Raw genomic sequence first — 21426 nt, 5'->3', positions numbered from 1 at the left:
GCCCGAGTCCGACCTCTTATAGACCCGCGCTGACCCGCCCTGCCGATGACATCACAAAAGGGGCGGGCTGAGCAGTCACGCGCCTATAAAAGTTGAACCTGGAAGCCGGTATTGTAAGGCCTGCGACTCGGAAAGGAGGGTGCAAGGTTGGCCCGACCTGTGGGTCCTGCGGGTTTTTGCCTGACCTACACATCACAAATGCCAATAAGATCATTGCAGGAAATGGATATTGAGCTCTGTCTTTAACTCCAGGCATACAAGAAAGATCAAGATGTAGTTAGTATAGATATGGGTATATATAATTTATATAATTTATATACAGGTATGGAGGGGTGTGTGTATGGATGCTGGGTTTTCATTTGAAGGGGTTGAACTTGTATTTTTTCAACCCCATTTAACTATGTAAGGCAGAAAATAGACACAGAGCATTGCATTAACCCCAGACATGCCAACAAGACCATTGCAGAAAATGGATATTGAGCACTGTCTTTAACTCCAGACATACAAGAAAGATCAAGATGTAGTTAGTATAGATATGGGTATATATCATTTATGTGAGGGTATGGATGCTGGGTTTCATTTAGAGGGGTTGAACTCGATGGACTTTGTCTTTTTTTTTTTAACTATGTAAGGCAGAAAATGGATACAGAGCATCGCATTAACCCCAGGCATGCCAGTAAGGTCATTGCAGAAAATGGATAATGCGCAATTACATGAAGTAATAATTACACGAATGTGAATTCTCTTGGGTTCAGTAAGTTGTTGGATACCTTTTTAAGCAAATGTAAAAATTTATATTAAGTACAAAGTATACCCAGGCACTGGTTTGATTAGTTTGATTGCCCTCTTGGAGTCAGGAAGGATTTTTGCCCCTCGCAGGCAAAGTAGATGGAGTTTTATTCCGTTCCTCTGGATCAGCAAGCAGTTAGGCGTTTTCACTTTGTCAAAAATCAGAACTTGAAACTTTTTTTTTCTACCTGCTCTCCAATACATTCACCAATGTGTCTTTGAAACCACTGCCTTGTTTTTAGCGACAGTAGTTCCCTGGCAACCGATTGACTTTTTCAATTTCAGACTAGAGAACGTCAGTGCATAACCTTGAAGAGGAACTATCGTGAAAATGAAAATTTAATCTATCCTTCAGCATACTGAAATAAGAAATTATTTAAGAAACAATAATTAATTGTATTTAGAAAGTTTCTTATTTCAGTATGATGCAGCTTGTATTAAATTGTCATCGTCACAAAGAAGCTGAAGAGTAACTGCAGTTCTTTCTACAGTTTCTTAATTGTAAAGGGAACATATCTATTCCATTACAGCCTAGATGCAGACTTATGTTTGTTCTATTTCCCCTTTAAAAGAGAGAGTAACTGTTATTTTTTCCTTCTGCAGAGCAATCTGTCACAACTCCTATAGCAACACCAGCCTCCCCTGTACCATCTCCAGTGAATGGACCGGATGCCTCCCCATTAGCCACAGCGCAGCCAAAGAGGGTCATGGGTGTTGGCTTTGGGGACATTTTCAAAGAAGGGTCTGTGAAACTCAAGACTAGAATGCCCGCACCTGAGCCAGAAGTGAAAAAGCCAGAAAAGGTAATAACCTTCCATTTTCCAAAAGTCAGTAGAACCCCCATTTTACTTTTTTCAGGGGACCAGGGTAAATGATTTGAAAATCTGTGAATATGTAAAAGTTAGGGATCTACCGAATCCGAGATTCGGTTTGGGATTCGGCCAGGATTCTGCCTTTTTCAGCAGGTTTCGGATTCTTCCTTCTGCCTGGCTGAACCGAATCCTAATTTTGAATATGCAAATTAGGGGTTTTGTCACAAAACAAATTAGGGTTCGGACTCAGTTCAGTATTATCCCAAATCTTTCGCGAAGGATTTGGGGGTTTGGCCGAATCCAAAATAGTGGATTCGTTGCATCCCTAGTTAAAGTAACTTCTTCTTCAAATACTGAAAGGTTATTGGCACATGAGTGAGTTTTACTTTGAGATAGAGTCCTGCGTGAAACCAATTTCTTAGACCCAAACCCACAGCCCGCAACCCAAACGGCAACCCGCATGCACAACTGCCTAATCCACAACCCACCGACCACCATCAAACAGGAAGTGATGTTGCTGCAAACCGGAAGTGACGTCATCAAAAGTGGGCGGGACGGAAACACGTTTTGTAAAACTTTAAAAGGAGTAAAATATAGAAAATATTACATAAGATAATAAATTTAGATGAGACCCGCAACCTGACCCGCAGATATACCTGCACCTGAAAATTCTCCCTCATTCCGCAGGGTGCCCATTTTTTTTGCGGGTAACTTGCAGGTACCCAACCAGCTGCAGGATTCTAATTTGAGATACAATATTTACTGTGTTAATTACAAGGGTTAAGCATTGCTGCGTTAATGTTACACTATGGGGGACTCTCTGTCAGTCACATACATAACCTAAAGCAATAAGTGATTGGTACAGGACTGTATAAGGGGCAGACTATTTGCAATTGACCATTTAGGGTGGTGGCAGATGTGGCTACTCTGGGTGATTAGTCGCCTAGCGACAAATCAGCTTTTTTCCAGGCGACTAATCACCCCAAAATGCCTTCCAGCGGGTTAGAATGTGAATCACCGGCGGGATGGCACTCGGATCAATTCGGCTTTCCGAAGTAGCCCGAAAGTTTTCTCGTGAGGCAAATTTGGTTGACATCGGAAAACAAATCGTTCCGAGTGCCATCCGGCCTGCGATTTATATTCTGGCCCGCTGAAAGACATTTGGGGAGATTATAGTAGAAGAGGCGATTTGTCGATGGGCAACTAATTTTCCCATGTTGCAGCGTATGCCACCACCCTTACAGGCAGAACCATGGCAAAATATACATCTGGTTAGTACAGGTATGGGACCCTTATACAGAAAGCTCGGAATTACAGAAAGGCCGTCTCCCATAGACTCCATTTAATCCAAATAATCCACATTTTTAAAAATGATTTCCTTTTTCTTTGTAACAATAAAACAGTAATTGTACTTGACTTGATCCCAACTAAGATATAATTAATCCTTATTGGAAGCAGAACCAGCCTATTGGGTTTATTTAATGTTTACATGATTTTCTAGTAGACTTAAGGTATGAAGATCCAAATTATGGAAAGATCCATTATCTGCAAAACCCCAGGTCCCGAGCATTCTGGATAACGGCTACCATACCTGTATTTTTAACCTCTTTATTTCACTAATAAAAACATTCATAGAGGGGGAAAAAACAGTTTTTGGGAACATCAGGACAAAATTTTGATGTAAAATCTGGGAAAACATTACTAAAAATCAGGTAAATGCACCCACTATATTACATTATAAATTGGTGGGACCACAAATGAAAAAAATGTAAAATGCAGGAAAACTTAAAATCAGGGAAATTAAAATCAAGGTTTCACTGTATAGAGATTTTCAGTATGTAAAAGCAGCAATTCATATATTGCAAGTTAAAGCTTTATCTGATTGCAACTATTTCTCATGTGACCTTTTTTTTAATTTCTTGTACTAAACAGCAGTGCTGCATTACTTTTTGGCCAGGCATATTCCACCAGGAATAACACTTAGGTGATCTTGTCTAGTGTAATAATGAGGAAAATTCCACAATGATGAAAATTCTGCATTGATGCACATCTGAATAAGGTTATGAAAAGAGCAATCACAATGCTTTTTGGTCTTCTTTCTTGTTCTGACTGCTGTAAGTGTTATCAGAATTAAGGTAGCACACTGTGTAATGTTTTATTTTATTTTTTCACTAGCCAGTTCCAGTTCAGCCATCAGGTAGCATCAAGGTTCTGCGCTCAGCAAGCTCTGATGCTTCAAGAACGGAGACAGACAACAAACCCAAAGGTGCGAACCCAGTTATAGTTTATTTATTGGCTCAGATTAACTGGAGTCTGCTTGCTGTAGGTCACTGAATAACGGAGCTTTCTAAGTTACTGGGTCTTATGGGGAGGCATCCGGTCCATTCACTGGGAACGTTATAGAGGAGGCTGGTGTTGCTATAGGAGTTGTGATAGATGGATCTGCGGGAGGAAAAGATAACGGTTACTCTCTCTTTTAAAGGGGAAGTGTAACAAAAATAACGGAATTTTAAAAGATACCTTTTACAGAGCAGTGAGAATAATCAAATGAGAGAAGATGGACAATGGGATACACCTTATATTGCACTACATGGGTAGGGCTTGTGGAGGCAGGTCAGAGCAGGCAGGAGGTTTGGTCCCAACTTGCAGAAGGAATGTAACTGGAGGAGTGATGCACAGATTCTTAGGAAAGTATATATATATATATATATATATATATATATATATATATAATATATATATATATATATATATATATATATATATATATATATATATATATATATATATACATACATACATACATATACACACACACATATATAAATATATACTGTATATATGTTTGGTATTTCAGATGGTGTTTTGCATTGTTTTCATGTATCCCATCTGAATGAGCATATGTCTCAAAGGAGGGTGTTTTCCCTTTAAAGGAATTAATCAGTATAAAAATAAAAACTGGGTAAATAGGCTGTGCAGAATAAAAAAAAATGTTTCTAATATAGTTAGTTTGGCAAAAATGTAATGTATAAAGGCTGGAGTGACTGTATGTCTAAGATAATAGCCAGAACACTACTTCCTGCTTTTCAGCACTCTTGGTTTCCACTGATTGGTTACCAGGCAGTAACCAATCAGTGACTTGAGGGGGGGGGGCACATGGATCATAACTGTTTGCTTTTGAGCAAATGCTGAGGATTAATTGCAAACTCACTGAACAGTTATATCCCATGTGGACCCCCATATAGTCACTGACTAACTCAGAGTTAGAGAGCTGAAAAGCAGGAAGTAGTGTTCTGGCTATTATGTAAGACATCCAGTCACTCCAGCCTTTATACATTACATTTTTGCCTAACTAACTATATTAGAAACATGTTTTATTTTGCACAGCCTATTTATTTACCCAGTTTTTATTTTTACACTGAACTATTCCTTTAAAGGAGAACGAAAGCTACGGAGGCATTTTATTGCCAATAGATTAGCTGCAATAGTGCAAGCTAGAATGCTATATTTATTCTGTAGAATGTTTTACCATACCTGAGTAAAAAGCTCTAGAAACTCTCTGTTTGTTTAGGATAGGAGCTGCAGTATTAATGTGGTGTGACATCACTTCCTGCCTGAGTCTCTCCCTGCTCTGGGCTCAGATTACAGTAGAAAAGGGAGGGGTGGGGGGAGAGGAGCAAACTGAGCATGCTCTTGCCCAGGGCAATGAGGTTTAAGCTGAAGGCAGGAAGTCTGATACAGAAGCCCATGAGTACACAATAGAAGGAAAGAAATGCAGTTTTTCTTTTGACAGGGGACTCAGAGCAGCATTACTTTGAGGGTTTACTGGTATATTTAGATGGACCTTTCTGATAAGGCTTACTTAGTTTTAACCTTTCCTTCTCCTTTAATACTGTAGCAAACTGTGAAGTGTATTTGTTTACATAGCACTGAGATTATAATGCAACCATCTGTTTTCTTCTCTTTCTCATAGCCAAGGAGATGTGCAGAGCCCTGTTCAACTATGAATCAGTGAACGACGATGAGCTTTCTTTTAAGGAAGGGGATATTATTTGCCTGACTAGTAAAGTAAGTATTCTGATAAATCACCAATCCCTTTTAAACCAATCCAATCTATGTATAAATAGATATGCAGGAATGGGACCTGTTATCCAGAATGCTCAGGACCTGAGGATTTCCAGATTACAGATCTTTCTGTAATTTGGATCTTCACACTTTGTCTACTAGAAAATCATATATACACTTAATAAACCCAAAAAACTGCTTTTGCTTCCAATAAGGATTACTTATATCTTAGTTTGGATCAAATACAAGCTACTGTTTTATTATTACACAGAAAATGGAAATCATTTGGATAAAATGGAGTCTATGGGAGATGGCCATTCCGTTATTTGGAGCTTTCTGGATAATGGGTTTCCGGATAATGTATCCAATAAATAAATATATATATATATATATATATATATATATATATATATATATATATATATATATATATATATATATATATATATATATATATACATACAGACAGAAAAATACTTTTTTTGCCCCTTTTCAGTGATAGACAAGCCATTGTGCATGTGGATAGCTGCATATTGATGACAGATGGAGGTGCAACCCCTCCCTGTTCCTTTGCTACTGGTATCCAACAGAGCTGACAATCTTGTTATTGCAGGACACTGGCGACCCAGGCTGGTGGAAAGGAGAATTTAATGGGAAGGAAGGCGTTTTCCCCGACAACTTTGTGGCAATAATACAAGACTCTGAAAAAGAGGTAAGTATAAGAGGCAGCAATTACTTGATAGCTATGTGCACTATTTAGAAGTGCCCATTTGACCAGGTTACTTATGTAAACACATCTTTCAGCACAATTTGGTCACCAGGAGCCCTGGTGCCTGTGTTTGATTCTTACTGTAATTTATGTACTGAGGAAGTACAGAGATGCTGGCCTCTTAAGATATTTGGTGAACCAATTAAAGCATCACAGACGTTTAACTATAGCCCAGGTGACAGCTATAATATTTTAGAGTCTTCAGGAAACAGCCTAAATATATTGGTTCATTTACAGCAGTGATCCCCAGCCAGTAGTTCACGAGTAACTTGGATGTTGCTCCCAGTGGCCTCAAAGCAGGTGCTTGTTTTTGAATTCCAGACTTGAATGCAAATTTTGGTTGTAGTCTGCCAGTCCACATAAGGGACACCAAATGGCCAATCACAGCACTTATTTGGCATCCCGCAGACTCTGTTTTGCTTGTGTTGCTCCCCAACTCTTTTTCCATTCTAATGTGCCTTACGGGTAAAAAAAGATTGGGGATCTCTGATTTACAGTAATGCCACATGTTTGTGGAAACAGGGCTTGGTTGAAACAAACATTATTTCTCTGGCTTACTGTTGAGCCAAAACACCATGTTATGTAAAAGGTTACATAATATAGAATTTAATAGTTAAAGTTACTCACTAGAGGGCACTCTATGTACTACTTTAGTGCATCATTTCTTGATTGAATCATATATACCGTCCCAGTCTTGAGCTTATAGATTTTCTCGCTTGTATTGGGAGAAAAGTAAAGGAGAACTAAAGCTTGGCAAAGAAATTGGCCAGAAATGTTTGCCATTGTGTTTTAGGCTGCTTTCCTATCCCTAGAATATGCACCACCCTTGATTAGTGATGGTCTTGTTGTTCTCCAGTAGAGAACCTGTGCTTTGGGCTGCTGTCAGTGACTTTTAGTTTATATACGGTTTAAAGTGATGGGTTTCCCTGACCTTCATCCGACCCTAACCCGCCCTGCTACGACCCGCTTCTGGGGGTCCTTTTATAGACCCGCCCTGCCAATGACATCACAAAAGGGGCAGGGCAAGCAGGCACGAGACTATAAAACCAGAAGTCGGATGCCGGCATTTGAAGGAGCACTGCGAGGTCGACCCAAACCCGTGGGTATCGGGTCGGCCCGCACATCACGGTTTATACAATGTGTGTTTGTAATGTGTCACAATACAAGCAGTTAATTCAGATTTGCATTTAATAACAGCTCAGAAACCAGTGAATCAAAACCTAATAATCAATGCCCTGCAGTTTCTACAGCAACAAAACTCCTAAGCTTAGGCCAGCAAAAGATGAACAAGATGAGGAGCTATTGTGGGTTCATGGCTGTGATACAGCTGCTGAACCTCTGGCCTGGTACATTACAGTATATAAAATTCTGCATCTCTAGACATATACATTTTTAGGGTCAGGGCACACAGGCAGATTCGGGGAGATTAGTCGGCCCGGCCACAAGTCTCCTCTTCTTCGGGGGCGACTTATCTCCCCGAATTGCCTTCCCGCCGGCTAGAATGTAAATCGCCAGTGGGATGGCACTTAGCGTGATTTACATTTTAGCCGACGGGAAGGCAGTTCTGGGAGATTAGTCGCCCCGAAGAAGAGGAGATTTGTCGTCGGACGACTAATATCCCCGAATCTGCCTGTGTGCCCTGACCCTTAGGGTTCATTTGTCCTTTATATTCACCGGCTGTTGCCGAATGACATTTCCCCACATTGTCAGTAAATGACAGCTATGGCTAATGATGTTTCTGCATTTGGCCCGAATGTGCAACAAAATAACAAGACCGTATGGTTGGGTGTATTTTATTATCGTACATGTACTTTGCCATGTTTAATGTAGTTACGTATTATATTTTATCTCTTTACAGAAGCCAAGGAAACCTCCGCCTCCCATTAAAAGCCCAGGTATGTCATTCATCAACACTTAAAATTTGCAGGAATTGGCCATTTGAAAAACTCTTTTCCTACACTGCGCTTTAATATTTCCTTGATTGATTTTGTCTCTTGATGAGGCTATACTTAGTGGCCAACTGCCTGTGAAATAAGAAGTGCGCATTCCATATTCATTTCATTGTCTGCAATCTGGGAATAAGATTGGACATTGATTGCAGAAATGAAGGGCACATAACCCCATAGCGATAGCATTTTTACAATACTGTTGATCCAGAGGGAGGGAAGCATCCTTGGCCTCTCTTCTTATCACAGCCGCATCATCTAACAATCAGCTATTGGGCACTAAGCAGTAGCAGAAGGTGTTTCCATCTGTTGATTAAAATCACCTTCTTGTGAACCATGGAAACTCATAGTGTGCCGGTGTTAAGGTCATATCACAAGTATGAATTTGTCCATATTTTGACTTAAGATGCAGGACTAGATTCAAGCACAATATCTCTCATCTAATAAAATAATGCTGCTGTTACTTCACACAATAGATTTGATCCTGGGGTTCCATTGAGAGGCATGACGGCAAGCAATCCCATAAAATAAACCGTTTATATGTCATGGAGTTCTGGATTGCATGGCCACAGAAGATATACCGTATATACTCGAGTATAAGCCGAGTTTTTCAGCCCCCAAAATATGCTGAAAAACTCTACCTCGGCTTATACTCGGGTCAAGCGCAAAACCGGTCGCCGGCGTCTAAGAATAGTTGCCGGCACCTAATAATAGTCGCCGGCGTCCAAGAATAGTCTCCAAGAATATTCGCCGGCATCCAAAAACGAGATGCCGGCACCTCCAATGGGAGCAGAAACCCTCAATTTTTTTGATTGAAACTTACCAGAAGCTGCTGCATTTATCACCCTCGGCTTATACTCGAGTCAATAAGCTCTCCCAGTTTTTGGAGGTAAAATTAGGTACCTCGGCTTATACTCGGGACGGCTTATACTCGAGTATATACGGTACTTCGTTTGCTGGCAGAACCGGCAGAAAATTGTTAAAGGCAAATAATAAGTTTAAATTTTTCCAATATTTCTTCTGATGCCTAGGACTGTCCCCTCGCTGATCCCTCCTGTTTGCTGACGAAGGGTGGGCCATTTGCTACACTAGATACAAATTAATGGTTAAATAAAAACATGACGCTTCATTATGAGTGGCAGCTGTTTGCTGCCTCCGATTTTAATGTCACTCAAGTCTCTGCATCAGCCTGTGATTATTTACACATAGAAATTAAAAGGTTCATGGTATACGTGAAGCTGAATTTATTGTTCTCTTCCTTCTACAGCTCCAAAGCCAGAACTTCGCATTGGAGAGAAGAAATTAACTCCAACGAAAACAGAAGAGAAAGGTAATTAGTCCCTTACTGGGATAGAACCCCCTTTATTGTGAAAATGTCATATGCTATATCTGCTGATTCATGTTACCTGATACGTTCTCTAACTGGGCGACTTGTCTGGCCCACATACATTAACCCGCACAGGCATTTTATTACATAAATGGCAAAATCTGTTGCACAAGTGTAATAACCCCAGATTTTGATAGGGGTGCCCATGCGCAGATGATATAGAACATCACCTTTCTGGCAGTTAGAACAGAAGGTGCCACATTTCACTGGACCCAGAAAATGTTGCTGTGGCTGTGCCACCCCCAAATCTAATTTGGTTAACATTGATCCGATTGTCCTTTTTCTTTTCTATGACATCATTGGTGGTGACTCAAATCAAGTTACACCAGGGTTGCCATCCCTCAAAACTTAAAGTCCCCGATGTTTCCTTATAATGTTAGCCACCTGGTGTCCAGAAACGTAACTAGAGGGGGGCGGGCCCTGCGCAGGACACGCAGCCAGGCCCCCTGCCCCCCTCCGTACACCCAGAACTGGCCGGCGCAAAGCGGCGCGCGAACTGCCGGGGGGCCCTGAGGGGGTCGGGCCCTGGCCCGCTCGCACCCCCTGCTCCCCCGGTAGTTCCGCCACTGCTGGTGTCTTAGTACATTAAATCTCAAAACAAAGGAAATACAATCTCTGGGACTTGGGCACATTCCAGTCTCTCACTACAGTAGCCTTGGGCAAGCCCTTAAGGGCAATGGCACATGGTAAGATTTATTGCCCACAATTAAATATCACTACAGTAGGCAACATATCTCCCAAAAATTCCTTTCCTTCGGAAGACATTGCTTCAAGTAAAATGGTGGGAAAAAAAATGAGAAGAAAGGCAATTTCCATAAGTAATGTTTTACTTGCGGCGATCCTAATGTTATCCTATGGCAAGTCATTTTCTCGCGAAATCTGTCTCTTGTGGCAGCGCAGATTTTACAATTATTATACAATTATTTTACAATTATTATAATTATTCAAGATTTATTATACCCCAAAGTTGGAAATAGCTTGAGTCCAAAAATACTCCAGCTTAACCCTGGCGAGGTCATGTAGAAGTCAATGGCAGAGGTCCCTTGAGCCATTTAAAGATGTTAATAGCCTTCATGATGTTCCAGTCTTTTTTCTCGTGGGTTTCTCTCGAAAACTCTATAAATTCGAGCAATTCGATTTTTTTTCCCCGCGCCAAAACGCGATTAATTCGAGTTTTTGAGTTCAACCCGAATTCACTGATTCGAGGTTTTTTTCTTAAATTAGAAAGTGAGTTCATTCAAAGTATTAAAAGCTTTAAAATTCGACCTTTGATAAATAACCCCTCTGTGTTTATACGCAATTGGAGGGACACCCAATCAGTTCTCCCAGTAGATTGTCTCAGGCCAATGATCTGATTGCACTTGAGGTCACATTGACCCGTGCCCAATGAGAAAGTGATCGAGGAGGCCATAGTTTTGCCTCGGTATGTGTGGCTCACTACAGGCCTCAAGATTATTGGCCTGTTTTTACTTTGATTTTTACTTTTTACCAGCCACACTGTGTTTGGATCTAGTATAATCACTTCTTTTCTTGACATTGCATGCCAGAATGCAGTTGTAATTGGTTCTCAGTTGTAAAGTTGCGAGCGGTTTTCAGTTGTGCAGGGGGATTCAATATATGGTGATGTTCTCCTGAGCTTTCTCCAACAAAATAATCATTTAGAGCTCCCATACTGCGAATCAGAATGAATTGCCAGGTGGTATGTCGTCCCAGCTCAATAAGCTGCTCAACTCTGTATTTTTCTGCACCAGCTCTGAAATGAGATTTTTTTTTCCCTTGCATCCTAACCCTGTAATCATTGCTCTTGTTGTTTTGTAAAGGACTGATTTTTTGACTTCATTATATAACCGGTGTCTTTCTCTCGTTTTACATAAGATCTCTTATCAGGGTATAATATGGGTCCAGCCATTAGGATATAGACTTACCAGGGGAGTGTATTCCATTGACTCTTGATTTAGTGTACGTGTTCTTTTATCTGCTTAATTGTTTTATTTCTTTGATGCAGATGAAAAGCCATTGTTGGACCTTAAACCTCCCAAACCCGCAGCTCCTCAGGTACCACCGAAGAAACCAAGTCTTGTAAGCAAAAGTAACAGCCTCCTAAAACCAGCAGTAATCCCTCCCAAGCGTCCAGAAAAGCCGGCCTTTCCTTCACCAACCTCCAAGTAAGTCCTCTAAATTGCTTCCTAGTGCCAGGTTTAGGCCATGGGCAAAAAAAAGTTCTTCCCGTTTATGGTTATCAACCTTTAAGTAAACTTTAGTATATAATAGGCCAATTCTAAGCAACTTTTCCATTGGTTTTCATTATTTATTTTTTATAGTTTTATAATTATTTGCATTTTTCTTCTGACACTTTCCAGCTTTCTAATGGGCGTCGCTGACCCCATAAAAAAGCAAATGAGCTGTAAGGCTAACATTTATTGTTATTGTTAATTTTAATTTCACATGCTTCTAGTAAGGACCTCTCCTATCCATATTCCAGTCTCTTATTCAAATCACTGCATGGTTGTTATGGTAATTTTGACCCAAGCAACCAGATTGCTTATAATGCAAATTGAAGAGCTGTTGAATAAAAAGCTAAATAACTCCAAAGCCAAAAGTAATAATAAAATGAAAACCAATTGCAAATTGTCTCAGAATATCACTCTCTTTATCATACTAAAAGTAATCTCAAAGGTGAACAACCCCCTTTAAAGGAACAGTTCAGTGTAAAAATAAAAACAGGATAAAAAGATAGGTTGTGTAAAATAATAAATGTTTCTAATATACCGGTAGTTAGCCAAAAATCTAATGTATAAAGGCTGGAGTGACTGGATGTGTAACATAATAGCCAGAACACTACTTCCTGCTTTTCAGCTCTCTAACTCTGAGTTAGTCAGTGACTATAAGGGGGGCCACATGGGACATAACTGTTCAGTGAGTTTGCAATTGATCCTCCACATTCAGCTCAGATTCAAAAGCAATTTATTTTGCACAGCCAATCTATTTACCCAATTTTTATCTTTATACTGAACAATTCCTTTATGGTCTAGAATAGTGTCACGAGTCTTTTATGAAACAGGCATCGTAAATGTATGGGTAATCTGTGCTGCAGTGAAGTAGAAGGCATACGTTGGGGGGGAGTACCAAACTATCCCCAATTTGAGGTCAGCCCCTTCTCATTCATATTCGTAAAAATACATCACATGAGGCAATCCCCGGGATTACGTCAGAAAATGTAATATGTTTTACACACGGCAATTCCAATGAAGGAGAAGAGGGAGTTATTGTTGGCTGCTTCATCATCAAATATTAAAAGTGATCTACAAACGGCAATGACCAGTGTCTAGGTCCGCCATGGCTTGGGCAAGTCTTGCGGTGGGGTTTTGATAGATTTAGGAATGACGTGTCTGATGATAAAAACCAGGGCCGCCTTCAGAAGTCACGGGGGCCCGTACAACAAAATTTTCTGGGCCGCTTCAGGACTTCAACTTTGTCTATTTTTGTCACTTTGGGTCTTTTTGCCGCTTCGGGACTTCAACTTCATCTATTTTCATGACTCCGGGTCTTTTTGCTGCTTCAGGACTTCAACTTCGGCTATTTTCATGACTTTGGGTCTTTTCGCCACTTCAGGACTTCAACTTTGTCTATTTTCCTGACCTGTTCTTTTCGCCGCTTGATGACTTCAACTTTGTCTATTTTCATGACTTTGGGTCTTTTCGCCGCTTCAGGACTTCAACTTAGGCTTTTTTCGGGACTTATGGTCTTTTCGCTGCTTCAGGACTTAAACTTAGGCTATTTTCGGGACTTCTGGTCTTTTCCCCGCTTCAGGACTTCAACTTAGTCTATTTTCATGACATTGGGTCTTTTCAGCGTTTCAGGACTTCAACATAGTCTATTTTCATGACTTTGGGTCTTTTCGCCGCTTCAGGACTCCAACTTTGTCTGTTTTCGTGTCTTCTGGTATTTTCGCTGCTTCAGGACTTCAACTTCTGCAATTTTATGACTTCGGGTCTTTTCGCGCTTCAGGACTTCAACTTTGTCTATTTTCATGACTTTGGGTCTTTTTGCCGCTTCAGGACTTCAACTTTGTCTATTTTTGGGACATTGGGTCTTTTCGTGCTTCGGGACTTCAACTTCGGCTATTTTCATGACTTCAGGTCTTTTTGCTGCTTCAGGACTTCAACTTCGGCTATTTTCATGACTTTGGGTCTTTTCGCCACTTCAGGACTTCAACTTTGTCTATTTTCCTGACCTGTTCTTTTCGGCGCTTGATGACTTCAACTTTGTCTATTTTCATAACTTTGGGTCTTTTCGCCGCTTCAGGACTTCAACTTAGGCTATTTTCGGGACTTCTGGTCTTTTCGCTGCTTCAGGACTTAAACTTAGGCTATTTTCGGGACTTCTGGTCTTTTCCCCGCTTCAGGACTTCAACTTAGTCTATTTTCATGACATTGGGTCTTTTCAGCGTTTCAGGACTTCAACTTAGTCTATTTTCATGACTTTGGGTCTTTTCGCCGCTTCAGGACTCCAACTTTGTCTGTTTTCGTGTCTTCTGGTATTTTCGCTGCTTCAGGACTTCAACTTCTGCAATTTTATGACTTCGGGTCTTTTCGCGCTTCAGGACTTCAACTTTGTCTATTTTCGTGACATTGGGTCTTTTCGTGCTTCGGTACTTCAACTTCGGCTATTTTCATGACTTCAGGTCTTTTTTCCGCTTCAGGACTTCAACTTAATCTATTTTCATGACTTCAGGTCTTTTCGCAGCTTCAGTACTTCAACTTTGTCTATTTTCGTGACTTTGGGTCTTTTCGCCGCTCCAGGACTTCAGCTTTGTCTGTTTTTGTGTCTTCTGGTCTTTTCGCTGCTTCAGGACTTAAACTTAGGCTATTTTCGGGACTTCTGGTCTTTTCCCCGCTTCAGGACTTCAACTTAGTCTATTTTCATGACATTGGGTCTTTTCAGCGTTTCAGGACTTCAACTTCGGCTATTTTAATGACTTCGGGTCTTTTCGCCGCTTCAGGACTTCAACTTTGTCTATTTTCGTGACTTCTAGTCTTTGTGGCGCTTCAGGACTTCAACTTCGTCTATTTTCATGACTTTGGGTCTTTTTGCCGCTTCAGGACTTCAACTTTGTCTATTTTCGTTAATTCGGGTCTTTTCATGCTTCAGGACTTCAACTTAGTCTGTTTTCGTGACTTTGTGTCTTTTCGCTGCTTCAGGACTTCAACTTACCGTAGTCTGTTTTCGTGACTTCAGTACTTCAACTTCGTCTATTTTCGTGACTTTGGGTCTTTTTGCCGCTTCAGGACTTCAACTTTGTCTATTTTCGTGACTTTGTGTCTTTTCGTGCTTCGGGACTTCAACTTCGGCTATTTTCATGACTTCAGGTCTTTTTTCCGCTTCAGGTTTTTTTTCCGCTTCAGGACTTCAACTTAATCTATTTTCATGACTTCAGGTCTTTTCGCCGTTTCAGGACTTCAACTTCATCTATTTCCGTGACTTTGGGTCTTTTCGCCGCTCCAGGACTTCAGCTTTGTCTGTTTTCGTGTCTTCTGGTATTTTCGCTTCTTCAGGACTTCAACTTCGGCTATTTTCATGACTTCGGGTCTTTTCGCCGCTTCAGGACTTCAACTTTGTCTATTTTCGTGACTTCTAGTCTTTGTGGCGCTTCAGGACTTCAACTTCGTCTATTTTCATGACTTTGGGTCTTTTTGCCGCTTCAGGACTTCAACTTTGTCTATTTTCGTTAATTCGGGTCTTTTCATGCTTCAGGACTTCAACTTAGTCTGTTTTCGTGACTTTGTGTCTTTTCGCTGCTTCAGGACTTCAACTTACCGTAGTCTGTTTTCGTGACTTCAGTACTTCAACTTCGTCTATTTTCGTGACTTTGGGTCTTTTTGCCGCTTCAGGACTTCAACTTTGTCTATTTTCGTGACTTTGTGTCTTTTCGTGCTTCGGGACTTCAACTTCGGCTATTTTCATGACTTCAGGTCTTTTTTCCGCTTCAGGTTTTTTTTCCGCTTCAGGACTTCAACTTAATCTATTTTCATGACTTCAGGTCTTTTCGCCGTTTCAGGACTTCAACTTCATCTATTTCCGTGACTTTGGGTCTTTTCGCCGCTCCAGGACTTCAGCTTTGTCTGTTTTCGTGTCTTCTGGTATTTTCGCTTCTTCAGGACTTCAACTTCGGCTATTTTCATGACTTCGGGTCTTTTCGCCGCTTCAGGACTTCAACTTTGTCTATTTTCGTGACTTCTAGTCTTTGTGGCGCTTCAGGACTTCAACTTCGTCTATTTTCATGACTTTGGGTCTTTTTGCCGCTTCAGGACTTCAACTTTGTCTATTTTCGTTAATTCGGGTCTTTTCGTGCTTCAGGACTTCAACTTAGTCTGTTTTCGTGACTTTGTGTCTTTTCGCTGCTTCAGGACTTCAACTTACCGTAGTCTGTTTTCGTGACTTCAGTACTTTAACTTCGTCTATTTTCGTGACTTTGGGTCTTTTCGCCGCTTCAGGACTTCAACTTTGTCTGTTTTCGTGTCTTCTGGTATTTTCGCTGCTTCAGGACTTCAGCTATTTTCATGGCTTAGGGTTTTTTTGACGCTTTGGGACTTCGGCTGTTCTGCTTTTCGGCGATTTGGGACTTTGGAAGAGGCACCACGGCTTTGGCGCTGTCAAAGGGGGCCCGGCTCTTTCGAAAAGTGCAGCACAGCCGGACCCCTCTTAAGGCCCTGATAAGAACAACTGTGTTACCTAGGATAAACCCTGTTTGGTTTTCTGCCACTACCTGCATCATTTCTGCAAGGTTTCCTAGTGAGAATCTTGATATCAGTTGTAAGATGTGAGAAATGCACATGCATTTCTCTTCAAAAGATACTGTCATGGGAAAACATGTTTTTTTTAAATGCATGAGTTGATAATGTTGCTCCAGCAGACTTCTGCACTGAAATCCATTTTTCAAAAGAGCAAACTGATTTTTCTGTATTTAATTTTGAAATCTGAAATGTGTTAGGCATATTGTCAGTTTCCCAAGAGCCCCCACTTGTCATTTTTGTCCGAAATAGTCTAATGGCTAATTCTAGCGCAGACCACAGAAACTTCCAAATAGGATAGGGATCTCTCTTATTGACTTATATACAACCTCGGTGCTGGATTTTCAGATTCAGACTTTTTGCAGCCTTGGGCTTCAATAAATCCCAAACATTTGAGGGGTTTTTTCCACTAAAAATTCGGATTTTATAGTAAAAAAAAATTGGACTTAGATTAATAACCCACTTAAACTATTGATTTGACTCTGTTTTAGCACAATTTAACTATGTAGGAAATGTTGGGTTTATTGAGCGACGCGTTGGAAGTTTTCGTCAGTCTAAATAAGAAATTACACCAGTGATGGTGAAACTCCTCATCCCACCCAACTGCCATTTAAAATGCATCCTATTCCATCAGATGCATGGTGCTGGAAAAACATTTAGTTCCACATCCCATTAAAGGTTTAATTTCAGAGACCTGTAATCCGTAAGATCCAAAGATTTCTTATGTTTTGCCCGTGATTTTCTCTTTCAGGCCTAATGGAGATTTACTTCTCATCCGCCCCAAGCCAGAATCAGAGACTCTTAATAAGGCAAAGACAGAGCTGGACCAACAGGTTCTAAGTCGACCAAAGTCGACAGAAGCGGAACTACATAATAAAGCGAAAACGGACCTCGAACAGATCCTGAGCCGACCAAAATCAGAAGTGGAACCTCATAGTAAGACAAAAACTGATCTGGAACAGATTCTGAACAAGCCAAAGTCAGAGGCGGAACCTCTTAATAAAACGAAGATGGATCTAGAACAGATCCTGAGCAGACCAAAGTCCAACGGGGAACAACATAACAAAACAAAGATGGACCTGGAACATATTCTGAGCAGAACGAAGTCAGTGGAAGTAGAGCCGGCAGCTAAAAGCCCCAGAGACGGTAAGTGAATATTTCTTATTTCAACTCAAGCACCAACGGATCCTGTTATTGCTCACAACCGTATTTTCTTGTTAGGCAAAATAAAAAAACAAAAGGCCTCATTTACTGACAGTTTGCAGAGATGCAAATCCATAGCAACCAATTATTTATTGGCTTTTTTAAAGGATAAGCAAACCTTTCAAATCAGTGAATGTAAAATTTACGAGGGTGCTATTCTAAGCACTTTTGCAATGTACATTCATTATTTATTTTGTTTTTATTCCAAGATATTAAGGCATATATCTGCTGTTAATAGGAATGAATTTTGTTACTACAGCGACACCTGCTGGTCAGTTTCTGACCAGTCTGACCACCAAGTAAGTCAAAGAAGTTGTCAGGAGAAAGAAAAAGGCTGCTCTGATGTTCTTCTGCTTAGGAAAGATTTTAAAAATGTTTAATATTTTTTTTTTACGAAGCAGCCCCTTTCTTTCTCCTGACAACTTCCTTGACTACTTGGTGGTCAGACTGGTGGGAAACTGACCAGCGGGTGGCGCTGTTGTAAAGAGTTCCTTGTGTGTAAGCCAGGGGAGATAGATATCCCATTAATAAAGGGTATATAAGGATGGTCCGCTAGGTTAGCCACACCTCTGCTGATGAAGCACCCAATGGTGTTTAAGAGGGAGGAGCCATAGGTCAATGGAGCTACAGCAGCCTAATCTCTAGCCATTTGCTACCCATCTCTCATACATGCTCATGTTTCTTTTAAATGCTAATAATAAGCAGATGCCCCAGTATATCGGAAGAGTAGAGCGGCTGCTATCTAGCCAGTGTTATTCTTACTAACGTCATTTTTCTGCTGTGCATGCCCAGGCTTTCTGTTCCTTTGACAAATGTCTCTTTTTCCTGCTTTGCAAAGTAATTTTTGTTTCAAAATCTCTTTTCTAGACAATCCTTCTCCTTGACTTTTCTTTCCAGATTTTGTTTCCTATCCTGTTTGCCATGTTTCCCTTCTTTCGTGTCAGGAACTTACCCTACCCTACTCCATTTTGGTAAGATCATATTCTCTCACAGAAATCCTGCTGAAATCATGAATACGTTAGAACCGGTTACTGGTTCTTTAAAGGGGCGTGTCTTCTGCCTCTGCATAATAATAGTAATCTTGCTGTCATCATAAGGGGCCAATGGGATCCTTGAGGGTAGGGAGGTCATACAAACCTACAGTTATCTGCAGCTCTAGCTTTTATTGGTGGATTATAATTTTCATGGTTTGCTTTGTATTTCTAAATAACGCTGTTTATATTGCAAATAATTCACTTTACCATTTAAAATGTTATTCTTGAACCAACAAATGTATTTTTTAGCTGTAATATTGGTGTGGAGGAGCCATGTCAGTGCATTGTGCCTGATCCTGAGCTTTGAGAAAGAGCCAACACTTCAGGATGGAACTGCTATTGTTTCTCCCCTTCTGATTGTACTTCAATGCGACCCAAGTCGTACTCCTCAGCACCTAGTGGTAAACATGAAAATAGCACTCAAGCAGGAAAAAGCAGGGTTTTTCCTGCTTGGGTGCTATTCTCATGTCTACCACTAGAGAACACTTTTAGAAATGCAAATAAATCCTTCAGCAATGGTGCCAGGTAGCTGTTATCTGGTTGGCTGCCCATTGTTCTGTTGATAGGCTGCTGATGGGCTACTTTGGAGGAATGTCTGCAAATAAAGAAATGACCTTTTAACTAAAGAAACAAGTGCTCTCCGGCTACCTCTTTTTGTATTAGTAACCTTTGGCACTCCAGCACGGGGATTGCAGCGTGTAGAGAAGCACACTCACACGGATGGATACATAAAGGACTCTTTTATAGTTGGATATCTACTTTGGAGGAAGGATGGGGCAGTAATATCACTCCAACTTGCAGTACAGCAGTAAAGAGTGACTGAATTTTATCAGAGCACAAGTCACATGACTGGGGGCATCTGGGAAATGGACATCATGTCTAGCCCCATGACCGTTTCAAAATTAAATTGAAAAAAAAATCAGTTTTCTCTTTTAAAAAATGGATTTCAGTACAGAATTCTGATGGAGCAGCACTATTAACTGATGCGTTTTAAACAGTATCCCTTTAAGAAGACCCCACCCCTTATGAATTGCACCACTGGGGATTCCACAAACAGAAGCTGAAAAATGCAAAGTGAGGATGCAGTGGGGTTGGAAAACACCATCTCCTGTCACGTAGGGTCATTTTCACTACAGATATGGGATCCATTATCTCGAAAACTGTTATCGGGAAAGCTTTGAATTACGGAAAGTCTGTCTCCCATAGACTCCATATAATCCAAATTTTTAAAAATGATTTCCTTTTTGTCTGTTTTAACAAAACAGAAGCTTGTACCTGATCCCAACTAAGATATAATTAATCCTTATTGGAGGCAAAAAAAACCCAGCCTATTGGGTTTATAATGTTGACATAATTTTCTAGTAGACTTAAGGTATGAAGATCCAAATTACGGAAAGATCCATTATCTGGAAAGCCCCAGGTCCCGAGCATTCTAGAAAACCGGTCCTATGTATATCTGTATAAGATATTGTTTGATAATAACAGAGAAAAAATCGTTTTTCAATAGTTGGATTATTTGATTATAATGGAGTCTATGGGAGGCAGGCTATCCGTAATTTGGAGCTTTCTGGATAATGGGTTGAGAGCAAGAGTGTGGTGCACAATATGAGAGCTGATCATGGATGGATATGTATAGGAGTCTGTTTAGCATAAATTAGCATTTGCCTGACGATTCTCAAGCACTAATTGCGACTTCACGCTTTTATCTCACCATATCCTTGCACAGAGACTGCCTTTAAGGTAGGGATGCACCGAATCCACTATTTTGGATTAGGCCAAACCCCTGAATCCTCCTAACCGAAACTGAATCCTAATTTGCATATGCAAAGTAGGGGTGGGAAGGGGAAAACATTTTTTACTTACTTGTTTTGTGACAAAAAGTCACGGGCAGAAGGATTCGGCTGAATCCGAATCCTGCTGAAAAAGGCCAAATCCTGGATTTGGTGGTTCCCTACCTTAAGGATTAGGGCACACGCTCAGATTCGAGGAGATTAGTCGCCCCCTCGACAAATCTCCTCTTCTTCGGGACGACAAATCTCCCCAAACTGCCTCCCGACGGCTAGAATGTAAATCGCCAGTGAGATTCGTTTTCCGAAAACGGTCATAGTTTCCTCGTGAGGTTAAAGAGTCGGTGAATCCTTACCTTCCAGTGTATTGTCTATATTAGCTCCCTCTCATACATTTAAAGGCCCAGTGTCCCACCTGAACCAGACCTGATCTAGGGGCCTCCAAGAACAGGGGGGATGTCACCCAAAAACTGGCCCACGTTTTTTGAGGGTATAAATTTCTGCCCACGACCCAAACAGATGGTATTCCACGGGTACGTGACTCGATACAGGACTCATATATACCGAAAATGATTATAGCACCCACAGTTATGTCTTCATACTTTATAGTGTGCAAACGGGCCGGTAAATACGATGAAGGAGTTGGGTTTTGGGGCGATCAGAAAGCTATGAATTGTACCAGATTAATGCAATTCTTGCACTTTTGTCTTTCTCTAGAGGTGGACTTTTTTGGGGATGCGATACCTACCTCAAACCATTTATCCCACCCAACTGCGAACAGACCAAAGATGCAAGGGAAGAGGCTACCTGGTCGCTTTAATGGTCCCAACGCTGTAAGTTGTA

General features: G+C 40.8%; 1 protein-coding gene across 5 annotated transcripts in view; it reads left to right on the top strand.

Moving 5' to 3' along the window:
• cd2ap.L (CD2-associated protein L homeolog) overlaps positions 1-21426 on the top strand; it is a 96047-nt gene that overhangs the window by 66093 nt on the left and 8528 nt on the right. For 4 of the 5 annotated variants that reach the window (XM_041562205.1, NM_001092963.1, XM_041562206.1 and 1 more), the window contains 9 exon segments: positions 1393-1592; positions 3777-3867; positions 5575-5669; positions 6280-6378; positions 8294-8330; positions 9649-9711; positions 11774-11933; positions 17311-17705; positions 21301-21416. In XM_041562205.1, the coding sequence (XP_041418139.1) occupies positions 1393-1592; positions 3777-3867; positions 5575-5669; positions 6280-6378; positions 8294-8330; positions 9649-9711; positions 11774-11933; positions 17311-17705; positions 21301-21416 (1256 nt within the window). 5 annotated transcript variants of the gene reach the window in all.

Source organism: Xenopus laevis, chromosome 5L, assembly GCF_017654675.1.
Source record: "Xenopus laevis strain J_2021 chromosome 5L, Xenopus_laevis_v10.1, whole genome shotgun sequence".
In the NCBI taxonomy this organism is placed as follows: domain Eukaryota; kingdom Metazoa; phylum Chordata; class Amphibia; order Anura; family Pipidae; genus Xenopus; species Xenopus laevis.
This window is presented reverse-complemented; position numbering and strand designations above follow the sequence as displayed.